At 39.9% G+C, this 16296-nt stretch overlaps 1 protein-coding gene across 3 annotated transcripts in view; it reads right to left on the reverse strand.

Moving 5' to 3' along the window:
- Nucleotides 1–12058: 12058 nt before the first annotated feature.
- Nucleotides 12059–16296, reverse strand: part of DNAJB2 (DnaJ heat shock protein family (Hsp40) member B2) — a 246423-nt gene continuing 242185 nt past the window's right edge. For 2 of the 3 annotated variants that reach the window (XM_033946760.1, XM_033946759.1), the window contains one exon: nucleotides 12059–13902. In XM_033946760.1, the coding sequence (XP_033802651.1) occupies nucleotides 13598–13902 (305 nt within the window). In that variant the 3' untranslated portion in view covers nucleotides 12059–13597. Of the gene's footprint in view, nucleotides 13903–14622; nucleotides 14676–16296 lie in introns of all 3 variants that reach the window. The other variant, XM_033946761.1, reaches the window with a different exon arrangement.

Here is a 16296-nt window from a genome sequence, read left to right on the forward strand (position 1 = left end):
ACGCGCGCCTCCATTGGCAGCCAATGCAGCTGCCGGTAGTAGGGTGTCAAACTTCCTCAGCCCAAAGATCAGTTTGACCCAGCTGATGTCCTTTCCTAATAAGGCCTGCTCAAATAAGATAAGCATGTGACAGTCCAAAGGTTATAATGCATACTCCTTAAGCTATCTTGATTAGTCTTAAGCTCAGGGCCTAGGCAGAGTCTGATTGTTGCCCATATAAGGAATAAGGGATAAGGGTAAACTTGTGTCAGGTTAATATGTAACAGGAAGGGAGGAGGAATGCCTCAGCATTCTGTCACAAGGTGCAAACTTTGTCCTTGCTTAGAATGTATATGTAATTGAAAAACAAACTGACTCAGGTTAATTGAACCAACATATCAGAAGGACCCGCTATACTTTAACTTAGCTCAGAGATATATAACTCTGAAGAGGGGGAGGTTACCCCCTTTTGGAGTAAGAGTTTTTCATCCAATCATAGCATGATTATTAGTAAAAACGGATCCGACTCATGAAGGTATAAAACAATTGAAAAACTGTATATATTGCTTTCAAAAAATTTTTTGGAAAGTTCAAAAGGTAATTGCGTTCAGGTTGTCACTAGAGGTGTGAAAGTGTACTTAACTTGTATGCAAAATACAGCTTCTCAGGGTCCCGACGCGGCCCCATTTCGGCGTCTGCTTCAGGAGACCCCGCCAACTGAGAGTGAAAATTTTTGCAGGTTAGTTCATTGGAAGAAGGGGAGATGAATTTCAAAATAGTTTGTCTAACCAAATCTTAAAATTTTTGGGAGAAAATCATCAAAATACTGAAGGTTACTAATTAACATTAAAGCATTAGCTCCTAAACCCTGATTTTTTAGTTTCATGATAAGCCTCTGCTGAGGGCTGTTTATCATATGCTTTCTGAAAGTCCAAGTACTAAGCAGTCAATCTGTATTCATGTTTATAACAAGCCAAAGAATTCTTAGAGCTAGTAAGGTAAGACCTGCTTTCCCTGAATGGATGCTTCCTCTTCCCAATAAGTCACTTTTATTCAGATACTCATGAATGCTGTGTGATCATCTGAATAAGTGCTGGAGTCCTTTAAAACCTGCTGTGATACTGACTACCCTCCAAGGCTATTAGTATAGACTTGTTGAGAGCATGGATAGGGTACCGAGCAGTAGCAGTAAACAGTGTTGGCTGCAGAGCCATTCAAGACAGAGGCAAAATCTGGCAAGTAAACCAAAGAGAAATGCAGATCTGTTGTTGTCCAACTAGACGTTTCTCTATGCTGAAAATCCTTCCACAGTAAAGATTAGTCAGTATTACCATTATCTGAGTTTTCTCTACAATGCAAAGGTACGTTAACTGTATGAGTGAGATATGTTTGTATATTATGCTCCACTAGGTTTTCCAAATGAAAGTGAAAATATGAACTAGCAGTAAGGAGGCACTTAGTCAATTTTAGATACAAGAATATCAGGACCGCTGCTGAAGACCTGATGAAATTCTGAGAAGGCTGCGTGATCAAATGACCCTGGGCTTCATGTACTAATTATATGTGGCAACACTGGGGGTGGGGGGTGGGGGGGTGGGAAGGGAGGTGTGTGTGTGCAGAGAACTGAGAAATAAGTGGACCAAAACTTTACCCTTGTATTTCCTATCTTTATATGTATTTCTATTCCCATTAAAACATATTTCACTGTTGGATTCTACACCAAAGCAGAGGAAAACACAGAATTTTAAAAAGTGCTTGCTTTGGCTAGGACTTTATACAAAGGTTTACGAAAGTAAATCATAATTCTCATTTTTCTAAATTACTGCCTTAAATGTAAAAAAAAAATCCTTTGGAGGCTTCACTTGTTAACTGCATGTGTTAAAGGAAGCAATGGTCTGAGGGGGTAATTTTATAAGAGCAGTTTCAGCAAATACACATGTCTTTATAGAATAGTGGATTAACCCCCTGCAGAAATTGCACCTAGGTGCAGAAATGCTGCCCCAATCCATGCCCACTGTACCTTTCAGGTGTGGCTGAATTTTGACTTTGAGCCCTTGACTGGCTTCTAAAATTACTCATGGTGGGGGGCAGCTCAGTAACTGGGTGCCTCCACTTCGGCAAAGGTACAGTGGTGTGGCGGGATGCGCATATCGACATACATCCAGCCTTGCTCTTCTTGATCTTTTCTCCTTCCCAACCAACAGACATAAGAGAAGCTCACACCTGAAATTTGTATCTCCACCGGCTAGGCAGGGGTCTCAAAGTCCCTCCTTGAGGGCCGCAATCCAGTCAGGTTTTCAGGATTTCCCCAATGAATATGCATGAGATCTATGTGTATGCACTGCTTTCAATGCATATTCATTGGGGAAATCCTGAAAACCTGACTGGATTGCGGCCCTCAAGGAGGGACTTTGAGACCCCTGAGCTAGAGGATGTAAATTCAAAAGTCATCATCAATATCTTCTCTCATATCAAACAGCATTATGGGGTAAAGACCTGGAACAATTACTTAATAATAATAATAATTTTATTCTTATATACTGCCAAAGCCATGAAAGGTCGAGGCGGTTTACAAGATGTGCTGGACAATCAGCTTGCTAATATTTATAGGGAATTCAGGAGATACCTAAAAACATATCTGTAGTTGATTTGTACAATCTTTCCCACAATAACTGATCTCTAGAGCCGCTATTCACTAGTTTTAACCTGCCAGTTCTACTCAATCTGTAGCATTTTTAATCATTGTAAACCGCATAGAACTTCACAGTCCTGCGGTATATAAACTGTTTATTATTATTCCCAGGACCACCACCAAATATTCTACAATTTATAGGCATAATGTGCACTGAAAGGTTTGTTGAATTCCCCTTCACATGTGTAAGTGGCAGGACTTGAGCACAAAGGCTGCCCATTCAGAGGTGCCATCACTTAGATACAACAGTGGCTTGCTGCCCTCTCTTTCCACATACTATATATCCTTCCAAATTTAGGGCTGTGGTGGTGCATATTGTCATTTGACAGCATGTCTTGTTATTTATTATTATAATATTAACTTTATTCTTCTATACCGCCATAGTCAGATGACTTCTAGAAGGTTCACACTGAAGAGAGCTGGACAATCAGTGAATTACAAAATGCAAATAGTGAAAGTACAACATATTACACAAGAAATAGACAGAAGGAAAATATAAATTTGGTGTGGCTTCTGTTTAGGAGATAAATCTGTCAAACAGTACAGCTTTAATTATTCTCCGAAAGGTGCCGTAGGTCAGCCTGCCTCCATTGATGTAGTTACCCAGCCAAGACTGCTGTTTGCTTGCTTGAAACATGAAAGACGTGTCCAAAGCCGGTGATCCTTGAGTATGCAAATATGTTACAGTTTCTGGTTGATCATGTGGGGTTGTGTAGCACGAAATGTGGTAGAAGATAGGAAGGCACTAGTCCCCAGGCCTGCTTGAAACAAATACAAGCAAACTTGAACATTATTCACACCTCCATTGGCAACCAGTGTAACAGTCTGTAGTAGGGACTAATGTGGTCGCTTTTCTTCAATCCGAATATCAAGCAAACTGCCGTGTTCTGTACTATTCTTAATTTTCGTACTGTTTTCTTAGGGATACCCAGATAAACGATATTGCAGTAGTCCAGTATTGATAGAACCAAAGACTGCACCAGTAATCTAAAGGATGTAGGATCAAAGCATTTTTTAATAGCCCTTCATTTCCACAGTGTGCAAAAGCACATCTTCACCATAGTCAGATGTGTCTAGTGTGATTCCCAGTATTTTTATAATTTTAGAAATTGGGTTTTCGTGACCATTTAGATGTAGCAATGTTCTGGTAATCTTGTCCTTTGGACTTGCCAAGAAAACATTTGTCTTTTCTGTATTTAGTTTCAGTTTGAAGTTGATTGTCCATTGTTCAATTTCAGTCATTATATGAGAGATGTGATCTAAAATTTCATTAGTTATGCTATTCAAGGGAATTAAAATAGAAATATTATCAGCATATATGTAATAGTTTAACTTTTGCAATAGGTGTCCTAAAGATGAGATGTAAATGTTGAATAGTGTGGGCAATAGCAGGGAGCCCTGGGGTACCCCTAAAGGGTTTTTCCATGGGCTAGAGTAATTCCCATCGCTAGCCACTCGGTATGATCTTTTTGTTAGAAAGCCCTGGAACCAGTTCTTAACTTTTCCCATAGTAGCATTATTTCATGGTCAACTAAATCGAAAGCACTACTATGATCTAGTTGTAAAATTAGAGCAATTTTGCCTCTTCTAAAAAGACCCCTTAAACTCCCCTTCCTTCTCCCCTCCTCCCTACATCCTGAACCTCTACTTAAATTACTGTATAATCCTCTCTTAACCTGTACTTAAATTGCTGTACAATCCCCATACTTAAACTACTGTATAATCTTTGTACTGTCCAAATATACACCACTGTGAATGTTTGCTTTTAGGCCGTTCTGAGTTACTGGGAGGACGGGATAAAAATCAAAATAAATAAAGGTGATTAAGGATAGAAGTTATAACTGTCTCAGTGCTGAAACCTTTTCTAAATCCTGATTGATGTTCACTAAGAATGTTAAATTTGTCTAAATAGTTCACTAATTCCAAGTTGACCAATCCTTCCTGTAGCTTAGTGAATAGGGGGATGCTCGCTATGGGCTTGTAATTGGATTCCAGGGCTATTGAGTTTTTCTGATCTTTGGGGATAGGTGTAATCAGTATGTATCCCATTTCCTCATGAAATATCCCTCTAGTAAGAGTAGTTGTTAACCATGTAAATAGACCCTTTTTAAAATCGGGTGGTGCAATTTTCATGATCTTGGAGGAACATTCGTCCAGTAAGCAGTTTGACTTGGTATAGGATCTTAGTAGAGTTAGAGATATGAAGGTGTTGATTTAAGAAAAATGGGAGAGATTAGATTTTTATTATTATTCCCCGAGATCATGCCATTTGATTTGGATGGATTTAAGAATAGCATGTTTGTGGTGAGCCATTGGGCAATTTGTTCTAATTTATTGTTTATGTTCTAAATGTCCTGGGGGTCATTTGGATCAATTCGGTGTATTAATTGGATATCATCAATGTAACTGTATATTGTAAAGCCAATCGATTGAGCAATCGTGAGAAGAGGTGAAAATATTAAAGAGGAGGGGACAGAATACATCCTTGAGGGTATGCCATACTCTAGCTTGAAGAACTCTGATGAGATTTGATTTGTATGCACTTTAGAGGATCGATTAGAAAAGAAGGATGTAAACTGTTCCAGGGCAATGTCAGATAATTCTAGAGATGCTAGTCTGTTAAGTAGAAGTTGGTGGTCTACGGTGTTGAAGGCAGCTGAGAGGTCTAGTGAAATTAATAAGATGTTCTTTCTTTGGTCGAGGAAGTTAAGAATGGAAGTAGTAAGGCCTATTAATATATGTTCAGTGGAAAAGTGTTTTCTGAACCCTGTTTGGTTCGGTGGAGGACATTAACAAAGTCATTAAGTTGGTTAAATACTATTTTTTCGGTGAGTTTGTTAAAAACGGAAGGTTGGATATTGGGCAGTAATTGGAGCATTCAGTTGTGGGGGCTTTATAGTCTTTAATTTTTCAATATATAATTGCAGATTTCCAATTGTCTGGGAGTGTTCCTGTCTCTAAGCTATTTTTAATCATACTGTGAATTGTCCGATGATGTTAAAGTAACATTTTAGGATAAATGGAGAGATAATTTCAAGGGTACTGCCTTTGATGTACATATTTTGTATCTGTTAGTTTATTTCATGTATTGTAGGGGTTGTAAGGATTTAAATTTTACTTAATGGCACATTTGTAATTTCCGTACTCGGTTCAGTTAATGTCTGTATTGTTCCATTTGATAGTTGTAGCCATAATTGTTTAATCTTATTGGTAAAGTAGAGGCCTAAATCTTGTGCTGGTGGGGATTCTGAAGTGGAGTTATTTTGTTTGTTGTAAGGGATTTAAGAATTGAGAAAAGGGCTGCAGAATGTTTTGTTTTATTAATGCGTTTGGTATAATATTTTTCTTTGGCTAGGGTTATTGCATGTTGGTAGTAATTTGCTCTTTCTTTGTATAAGTTCAGTGCGGATGCGGACTTCTCATGTCTCCATCGACTTTATGCTGCTCATAGTTGTTTTTTTAAGTAATTTTAATTCTACATTGTACCATGGAGTTCTTTTGGCATTGTCTGGGACTGTAAGTTGTTGTATTGGTGCCAGTTCATCTATTAGAGTCTTAGTTGTTGTATCCCATAGTGTGATTTGTTTATTTAGTTTGAGTGAGTTGAAATTTTCAGGGTTTAAATTTAGAGTGTTTTGTAATGTATCCTCCACTAAATGGTTGTAATCTCTATAAGTGAGTTTTGGTTTTTATTTTGTGAGGAGGAAATTATTAAAGAATTATCAGTCCATGGCAGAAAAATGTTTGTGTTAAATGACAGAATTTTGCTCCAAGTTCCTATCAGAAGGATCGACAGTCTAGAATAGAATAACCTCTGCTTTCAGAGAGAAAGTGCTCTAAGTCTCCATCAAGGCCTGTGCACTGGTCTGCTCACCTGCGGACCTGACTGGCAGAATTCTGCCTTGTGCATAAGCCTGCCAGAGGAGATTAATAATAAACTCTGGGGTAAAGGCCTGAGAGGTAAAGTCTCCTTGCCCCTTAGGGTGGAGCAAATGCCATCTACATCCTAACAGTTCACAGAGCTGCTGTCCTGGGGCTCTAGAAGGTGTTTAATTTCCCCTGACTGGACCATCTGCCTTTCTTCAGCCCTAGAGGCCTATGGAGGGGCTAAGCCCCAAGCTCCCACCACTCCATCTCATGCTGCATGGCACGTAACACAAGGGCATTCTTCTGCCGCCCATCCAGAACAGATAAGGCATGATATAGGGATATTAGGGTCTGCGAACTCCATCCCTACCAATTTTGAGGCAAAATGAGTATTTTAAAGAAGTTTGAGTACTTAGAAAATCCCCTGGGAAATTCAAGATGGCTGCCGCAGCAGGATTTTGGCACAAAAAAATCCCTAGCTGCAGAAACAGTAAAATCTGTTTTTTCAGACCCCCCCCCCCCCCCCCCAATTTTCCTCATGGGCTGTCAGCCTGTACTCACAAACTATATGCAGGAGAAAGAGTGCTGCAGCATGCTTCAGCTCCAGCTCCTTAAAAGAGTAGCTGGATCTGGAGGAACTCTGCTTCAATCCACCAGTCAGCTGTCACACCAAGATCTTCAGTCTTCCAGTTGGACCTTAATCAGACTGAACCTCCACCCTCCCCAGGCAGCAACAAATGCTGAAAGGGAGAGAGGGAGGTGAAACTGCAGCTGGCACCGTGAGTGTTTCAAAGGACACTACTGATGCCTAAGCCCATGCTCAAGCTCCTACCAAGTCAAGGAAGCGAGTAAATGCTGTGGGCCCAGAACCCTAAGCTCCACAAATATTCAGCAGACTGGCTACACAAGTCCCCGAAGGATTCATCTGCCAGCTGAAGACAAAGTCTGCTCCTCTCCAAGAAGGCACAGCAGGTCCTGGAGCCATGTAAAAACTATGAACAACTGAAAATCACAGCAAAATAATAAAGAAATAAAGGGAGCAGATCAGAACGAAACCGTCATGCTCACCTGCAGAATAAAGAAATGAAGGGGTCAGCAGAGACCAGGGAGAAGGAGCTGAAAAGCTGCAGTATGCTCGAGAACACACATGGACAACTCTATGGTTCAGCATACCATCCCTACTGCACTGGAATAAGTCATATTTTTCTTTCAATTTGATCTTCTGTAATCTCTACAAAATGTTGAGTAATGCACTGAAAAAAATATTCTTGATCTGGAAAGGTATGAACATGGCACAAGAATTTCAAGCTTGGTTTGGACAGTTTCCCTCTACCATACGTATCCTATGGAGCTGCAGACCAGATGCTACTGTTTGGGCTTTGTTTATAAAGGCATATGAAAACATGTGATATTTGTGACAAGCTATATTCTTGTCAAACTGAATCATGTGTATTATTGTTTGACAGCAGCAGTGTGTGCTCACTTTGGTTTATCCTCTTATGAGATGAGATAAGAGGTTCTTATATAGCACACATGAATTTTCTATTTTTGCTTAATTCTTAACGTACATAATGTAATAAAAGTCAATATTAGATGCAAGGATGTTACATGACCCCAAATCTTGTGTGTTGTAATTAGGGCACTTCTTCAGGCATTGATGTTCGCTTCCCAAAGAGTCTTGGAGACATGTTTCCACTCTAGCAGCACATGCATGCTTCCCTCACATATTATGCATTATGATATGTATAATCTAAGACCATTTCTAATTTCCCTGTATGATTTTAGCCTTCTTCATTTAAAAACCATAATCTCAGAAACACGACTGCTGAACCAAAACTCTGAGACAGCCAAATGTTGCCCCCCCCCCCCGATCCACATGTATTTCTCCTCCCCACCAAGTTCCTTATACTAAAGGTCTGAAGATCTACACATGTGCAATCCCAATTTACCCATTTAAGAGCCATTGCTGTGTTAACTGCTTTCCCTGTTTTACTTTTTACAGTTTACTTCCTATGTTAAATATCCAAGGTTCTGCGCTAAAGTTATTTTGGTGGTCATAAGGAGGCTCAAGCTAGAAGTAGCTCTTGGAGCAAGAGGACAGAAAAGTTATAATGTCAGACTCATCTGAGTGAGGAATGGGAGATGAAGAAGCAGACATGTTGATAGTTGGTTAAAATCCTTTATTGCAGAAGATCACAAAAAAAAGATGCTCGACATGGCTGCCTCAGGGGCACTATCAGTACTAATAATACATAAAACCATAAGTTAGTATGAGACATACTAAAACAAATTAATTTGGCCATACAATTTATCCAATAAACAAACTCATAAATTGTTAGATATTATAAATTAAAAAAAAAAAAAAAATCAATCCATATTTTTTAAAGGAACTTCAGCAAACCTAAAATCAAAAACCAAGATGGCAAAGCTCCAACAAAACCTGCTGTTAAACCTTTGGTTGCTCATTCTACACGCTTAAGTGAGGTGATTAAATTTGCAGATGACACTAAACTGTTCAAAGATGGTAAAACGCATGCGGATTATGAAACATTGCAGGCAGACCTTAGGAAATTGAAAGACTGGGCGTCCAAGTGGCAGATGAAATTTAATGTGGACAAATGCAAAGTGATGCACATTGGGAAGAATAACCTGAATCACAGTTACCGGATGCTAGGGTCCACCTTGGGGGTTAGCGGCTAAGAAAAGGATTTGGGTGTCATCATACACAATACGATGAAATCTTCTGCTCAATGTGCGGCAGTGGCCAAATAAGCAAACAAGATGCTAGGAATTATTTTTAAAAGGGATGGTTAACAAAACTAAGAATGTTATAATGCCTCTGTATCGCTTCATGGTGTGACCTCATCTGGAGTATTGTGTTCAATTCTGGTCTCCTTATCTCAAGAAAAGGTTCAAAGAAGAGCGACCATGATGGCAAAGGGGATGGAACTCATCTCGTATGAGAAAAGACTAAAAAGGTTAGGGCTCTTCAGCTTGGAAAAGAGACAGCTGAGGGGAGATAGGATTGAAGTCTACAAAATATTGAGTGGAGTAGAACGGATACAAGTGGATCGACTTTTTAGTCCATCAAAAATTACAAAGACTAGGGGACACTCAATGAAGTTACAGGGAAATACTTTTAAAACCAATAGGAGGAAAAATGTTTTCACTCAGAGAATAGTTAAGCTCTGGAACATGTTGCCAGAGGTTGTGGTAAGAGTGGATAGCTGGTTTTAAGAAAGGTTTGGACAAGTTCCTGGAGGAAAAGATCATAGTCTTTTTGAGAATGACATGGGGGAAGCCACTTCTTGCCCTAGATCAGTAGCACAAAATGTTGCTATTCTTTGGGTTTTGGCCAGGTACTAGTGACCTGGACTGGCCACCGTGAGAATGGGCTACTGGGCTTGATAAACCTTTGGTCTGATTAGGGAGAGAACATACGCCGGTAGGGCTAGTCTCAGTTAGGGCGCTGGTCTTTGACCAGAGGGCCGCCGCATGAGCAGACTGCTGATCACAATGGAGCACTGGTCTGACCCAGCAGCGGCAATTCTTATGTTCTTATGATTAGGGTTAAAATCCCAGAGTCTCACACCCCTTAGGTGTGTTAGGGTGCAATTAGGGTTACGGTTAGAGCCCCAGAGTCCCACACCCCTGTGACTGGTTCTGATTATTGTATTTGTATCCATTAGATTAGATTTCATTTCATCTGTCATTCTGTTTGCTTTATAGGCACAAATATCAGACCTGGAGGAATTCATCTCTTGTACCTCCAGTGCCCTCACAGTTTCAAGTTTTATTTAAAATTTGATAAAATGCTTACCAAACAAATTTCTAAGCGATTTACAAAAATAAAATATACATTTAAGACCATAAATGACAGATACACACCTGGACATACTTGATGGGAAAGGGGGGGAAAAAAGGTAGAAGTACAGTTTGTCAGGTAAAGCACCTAGAAAGGGAAGAACATTAGGGAAGGGTTTAAAACTTCCTGGAGAAATGGTTTCCCTAAAAGTACCTAAACAGTAAATATGAAAAGAAAGGTAGGTCTTACGGGGGAAAAAAACTCATTATTTTTCAAAAGCATCTTTATAAAGGAAACTTTTGAACAGACCTTTCAATTTCTCTAAACTTTTTTCCGCTCTGAGATGGATCAGTAGATAGTTCCACAGTTGATTTGAGTGACCTTGGGATTGTGTGTGGAATTTAACAGTTTATCTAAAAATGCAGGAAGTTTGGATTTTAAAGGTTAGGAGAGCAATTTTATAAGTGATGTGCATTTTTAAGAAGTGGGGTTTTCAATGATTTTTATTGCAGTGTTTCGAACAATTTGCAGGTGTCTGATTTCTTTTTGTGATTCACTTTTGTAAAGGGAATTACAGTAATCTAATTTTGAGATAAGAACATAAAAGAATAGCCTTACTGGGTCAGACCAATGGTCCATAAAGCCCAGTAGCCCATCCTCACGGTTGCCAATCCAGGTCACTAGTACCTGGCCAAATCCAAGATGTAGCAATATTCCATGCTACCAATCCAAGGCAAGCAGTGGCTTCCCCCATGTCTTTCTCAATAACAGACTATGGACTTTTCCTCCAGGAACTTGTCCAAACCTTTCTTAAAACCAGCTAGGCTATCCGCTCTTACCACTACCTCTGGCAATGCGTTCCAGAGCTTAACTATTCTCCGAGTGAAAAAAAATTTCCTCCAATTGGTTTTAAAAATATTTCCCTGTAACTTCATTGAGTGTCCCCCTAGTCTTTGTAATTTTTGACGGAGTGAAAAATCGATCTACTTGTACCCGTTCTATTCCACTCAGGATTTTGTAGACTTCAATCATATCTCCCCTCATCCATATCTTTTCCAAGCTGAAGAGCCCTAACCGATTTAGTCTTTCCTCATACGAGAGGAGTTCCATCCCCTTTACTATCTTGGTCGATCTTCTTTGAACCTTTCCTAGCGCCACTATATCCTTCTTGAGATAAGGAATTGAAAGCAATACTCCAGATGAGGTCGCACCATAGAGCGATACAGGGGCATTATAACATTCTTAGTCTTGTTAACCATCCCTTTTTTAAGAATTCCTAGCATCCTATTTGCTTTTTTGGCTGCCACCATACATTGGGTGGAAGATTTCATTGTATTGTCTACGATGACACCCAGATCCTTTTCTTGGGTGCTAATCCCCAAAGTGGATCCTAGCATTCGGTAACTGTGATTCAGGTTATTCTTCCCAATGTGCATCTGCCACTTGGACGCCAAGTCTTGCAATTTCCTAAGATCCGCTTGCAATTTTTCACAATTTTAACTTTGAACAGTTTAGTGTTATCTGCAAATTTAATCACCTCACTCGTCGTTCCAATTTCCAGATCATTTATAAATAAGAACTGGTCATTTATAAATAGCACCGGTCCTAATACAGACCCCTGCGGTACTCCACTGTTTACTTTCCTCCATTGAGAAAAATGATCATTTAACCCTACCTTCTGTTTTCTATCCAATAACCAATTCCTAATCCACAACTGAACTTTGCCACCTATCCCATGACACTTTAATTTTTTCAGGAGCCTCTCATGAGGAACTTTATCAAAAGCTTTTTGAAAATCTAGATATACTATATCAACCAGTTCACCTTTATCCACATGCTTATTGATTTATCATCTGTTCCTCTTGGATTACCATTACATCTTCTTTTGGAACATTTTCAACTTGGTTGTTTATTGGTATATAAAAAATTTTTGGTTTGGTTTGCTCTTTTCTTTTTCTGAGGAACTGTTGGGTGTCCCTTTGTTGTAAACTGTCATTAGATGACATTACAATAATCTAATTTGGAAGTGACTAATGAATACAAAAAAGTTGTGCGGGATGATTGTTCTATGTAGGAATGAATGGACTGAATTAGACAAAGGGAGTAGAAGCAGGATTTGGTGACAGAATTCTGTTTAGGGTTAGACACTTTCTGCTCCCAGATCTCTTTTATGTAGCTATATGCTGCTTGTAACCCACCTTGAACTCTGATTTATGAGGATTTGGTGGGATATAAGACTGAACTTAACAGATTCCAAGGTATTTTAAAATACTGACCAGCTTTACAGAAGTAGCATGGAGTGAAGGAACAATGAGTGGAGTAGAATGTGCACCAGTGACCCAAAGAGCCAGAGACTTGTTTTATTTATTGTAGTAATAATTTTATCAAAATGTATATCGCTTTGAATCATTTTATCAAAATGTATATCGCTTTGAATCCAGATAAAGCGATTAATCAAATTTTTATTAAACTTGTAAGAATTGAGGACCACTTGATTGGAAGAAAGCCAGGTATTAACCTTGTTGAGGCAGGATTGCATCGGAGCCAGGTTTGGGCAACCCAAAAATATAATCTAATCTGAGATTCTTGAATTAAGAGTGCAAGGGGGCTTTGGAAAACATTAAATAAGAGTGGATTCCTTCTGCATATGGCACATGGCCATTGGGACACAACCCACATGTCTAGAATATCTCACCTACTGCACTGGAATTTGTTTTATGTGTGTCATATTAATTTATGGTTTTATGTGTTATTAGTACTAATACCATCCATGAGGAGGCCATATTGGGCAAAACATGACCATATTGGGCATCTTTTTTATGTGATCTTCTGCAATAAGATTTTAACCAACTATCAATCTATCTGCTTCTTCATCCTCCATTCCTCTGCCCATCTGTTTTCTAGGACCCATCTGACTGAAGGAGTTTTCAGCTCCAAAGTCTTACAAGTATATTATAATTCAGTGTGAGACAAGTGTAAACTCAAAGAACTGGTACCTGTACAAACTCCATTCCTTTCTTTACTTCTTTTTTGGGGGAGGGGTGGGGTGGTTTTGGGGAAGGGATGGCTGAGGATTCCATGTTTCTGCTCTCCAACAGCTCATATTTATACATACTCTGGTAAAAGACCACTTGCTTAATCATCACCATGCTTCTGCCCTCAACTCCCATTCCACCTCTCCTCCCCAAAAATCTCCAGCCTTGAAGCAGCCAGGTGACATTCATACCCTTTACAAACATGAATATATCCTTCCGTCACACCGACAGTGAATGTCCAGCAACAGCACCAAACCACTTTCCAAAGTCCATCTCTGCTGTGACGCGTAGTGCAGGCACTGTGCTCCCTTGGTTGTGTTTCAGGTTGCAGTTTGGATCTGTTTCAGAAGTCAGAAAGTTACCATATCCCTTTGCGAGAGCGAGGAGTAAAGTGCTTGTCCAAAGTACCAAAATTAAAGAGGAAAAAAGGGAGAGGAGCCTGGAAGTGATGCCCTGGGTATTAGCACAGCCTCCCCTAAGCTGTTTTATTGCAAAGCAGTCTCTCTTCCACAGTAAGCCCACTCCTGGTGAGAAAAGCAAATAACCACACAGAAAATGAGTGATTGAGGTGCTACAAAAGCCAGGAGAAAACTGTGATCATGACAATGCACAGCACAGACAATCAAGACAATACTGCACAGCAATGCCTCAGCTCTTCCCCCTTCATGGGATTTATGAGAACCATCTTACACTGAGACTAGCCATAAACTAAACAATTTGTTCTCTTCTCTTACCTATCCCCTACATTACCCCCCCCCCCCCCCAATTTTCTTCCTCTGACTCAAGTCAGACAGCCCTTCATGAACAAATTCATTCTTCTCCTTCCTTCCCTTCACCTCAGTTTCTTCGCTCCTCTGCTTCCATGCCCTTGTATGTGAAATACCATCTTCTTAATAAAGCAGGCCTCAGCAACTTGCTGTTCACCTCCAATTGTCATACAGAGGTACACTTCAAGAAAGCTTGCCAGCAGTCCGAATACTATCTACTGTTTCACTCATTGAGATTTCAAATTACATGGCAAAACAGACAACCGAGTCATTCCTCAACCAAGAAAGGCAGGGGCATAATCTTCCAAACAAACAAGTTCTGCATAATTTATTACAATACATGCTGATGAGCAGTTTGGAGAAAAGGATTTCTCTGGTGGGAATAACTCTGCCTTGCTATGAGCTCTTTTCCAAAGCTTTGCATCACCATCTTATGATGTCATAGCTTATCAGCAAATTAGAGAGAGAAAACATTACCTGGAAAAAGGGGTTTGGGTATAATCAGCCAGAATAAGCCTGGAAGTCAGGGTCTAGAAGAAAAGACAGCAGGAGAGGGGAAGTAAAAAGATTATGACAGTCCCAGAGATTATGAGAGCCCAAGCAAGTAGTTGCACCAATTTATTTCCACATGCCCATGCTAGCAAAAACACATACACAAACACGCACAACCTCCCCAGAAACTGCACTTAGGCTGCAACCTCTATACAAAAAAAATAAAAAAGAAGAAATAGAACAGTATGCAGTAAGGAAGGAGATCCCAAGCAAGAGATTTCAGAATGGGAGATGCATAAACAGTGTCTAAAGAACATCAGTCTTAAAAACAGGGCTTTCAAGGCTCCCAGTCCAGGTCTCCAGGGACTGGGGCAGAACCAAAAAGCAAGAATGTCTCAAATCAGTAACTGCACTTAAACTACCATTCAGGGGGACATGCTTATAAAGTCCAAAATCAGTTTACAGTGCTCTTGTTATTTCCCCAATTCAGTAGTACTCCAGTTTGTCTGTCTTTACTAGACTGCAAGCTCTTCTAAGCAGGGACTGGCTCTTCTGTGTTTTGATGTCCAGTAGTGCTATAGAAATTAATAGTAGTAGTAGAAGCTGTCTGAACGCTCAGTGACATCACAATGCATCTGGGTCATACCCAGAATTCTTGATGACATCATAATGCAGCTGTATATGATTCCCCCACCTGAGCACTGTGTATTGATGCACCTTCTTGTCTAGATTATAAGCTCTTGTGAGCAGGGACTGTCTCTTTTTTGTTTTGATGTACAGCACTGTGTATGTCTTGTAGTGCTATAGAAATGATTAGTAGTAGTAAACGTCCGAGGGAGCCCAGCCAATCAGATTTCATAACTGCAGGGAATATGCACAAGATAAATTTCTAGTGCATATTCAATCCAGCTAGGGCTAAGGAGGGGGGGGGGGTTTACCCTCAGACAGACTTTAGTAGTATGTTCTATTATATTTCTGGGGCAAAGATGGACTGTCCAAGCAGAAGGACTGAATTTACCTTGTTTGTGATTTTATATTGTTTTGTCATCATATCTTGTACTGTCACCCACATAGGTATATGTGGAACAGAACATTTTAAAATAAATCAAATAAAGGCTAGCAAACAAGTTGTCTGTACTCCTGATGCCTTATCATCCCTAATTCAGAACTGGGATTTCCAGGCAGAAAATGGTCAACACAAGCCACTAGCTAGCTTCCTCTAAAGTAGTGGTTCCCAACAATATCATGGGGGACCACCAGCCAGTCCAGTTTTTGGGATAGACCTAATGAAGATGCAGGAGAGAGATTGGCATATAATGCAAGGTCATGCATTTGGACTGCAAAATCCCGAAGGAATGGTACAGTTTAGGGGGTGAAGAGCTTATGTGCACAATAGAAGAGTGGAACTTGGGTGCAATTGTATGTGATGATCTAAAGGTGGCCAAACAGGTTGAAAAGGCATTGGCAAAAGCTAGAAGGATGCTAGGGTGCACAGGGAAAAAGGATAAAGAATGCCCCTGCATAAGACTTTGGTGAGACCTTATTTAGAATATTGTGTACAATTCTGGAATCAGTTCAGAAGAATGCTACTAAAATGTTGCATGGTCTTTGTGGTTGAAGAGATGATCGGGTTAGAATGATGCTGTTTTGATTTAGGGG

The sequence above is a fragment of the Geotrypetes seraphini genome, chromosome 5, assembly GCF_902459505.1.
Source record: "Geotrypetes seraphini chromosome 5, aGeoSer1.1, whole genome shotgun sequence".
Taxonomy (NCBI): domain Eukaryota; kingdom Metazoa; phylum Chordata; class Amphibia; order Gymnophiona; family Dermophiidae; genus Geotrypetes; species Geotrypetes seraphini.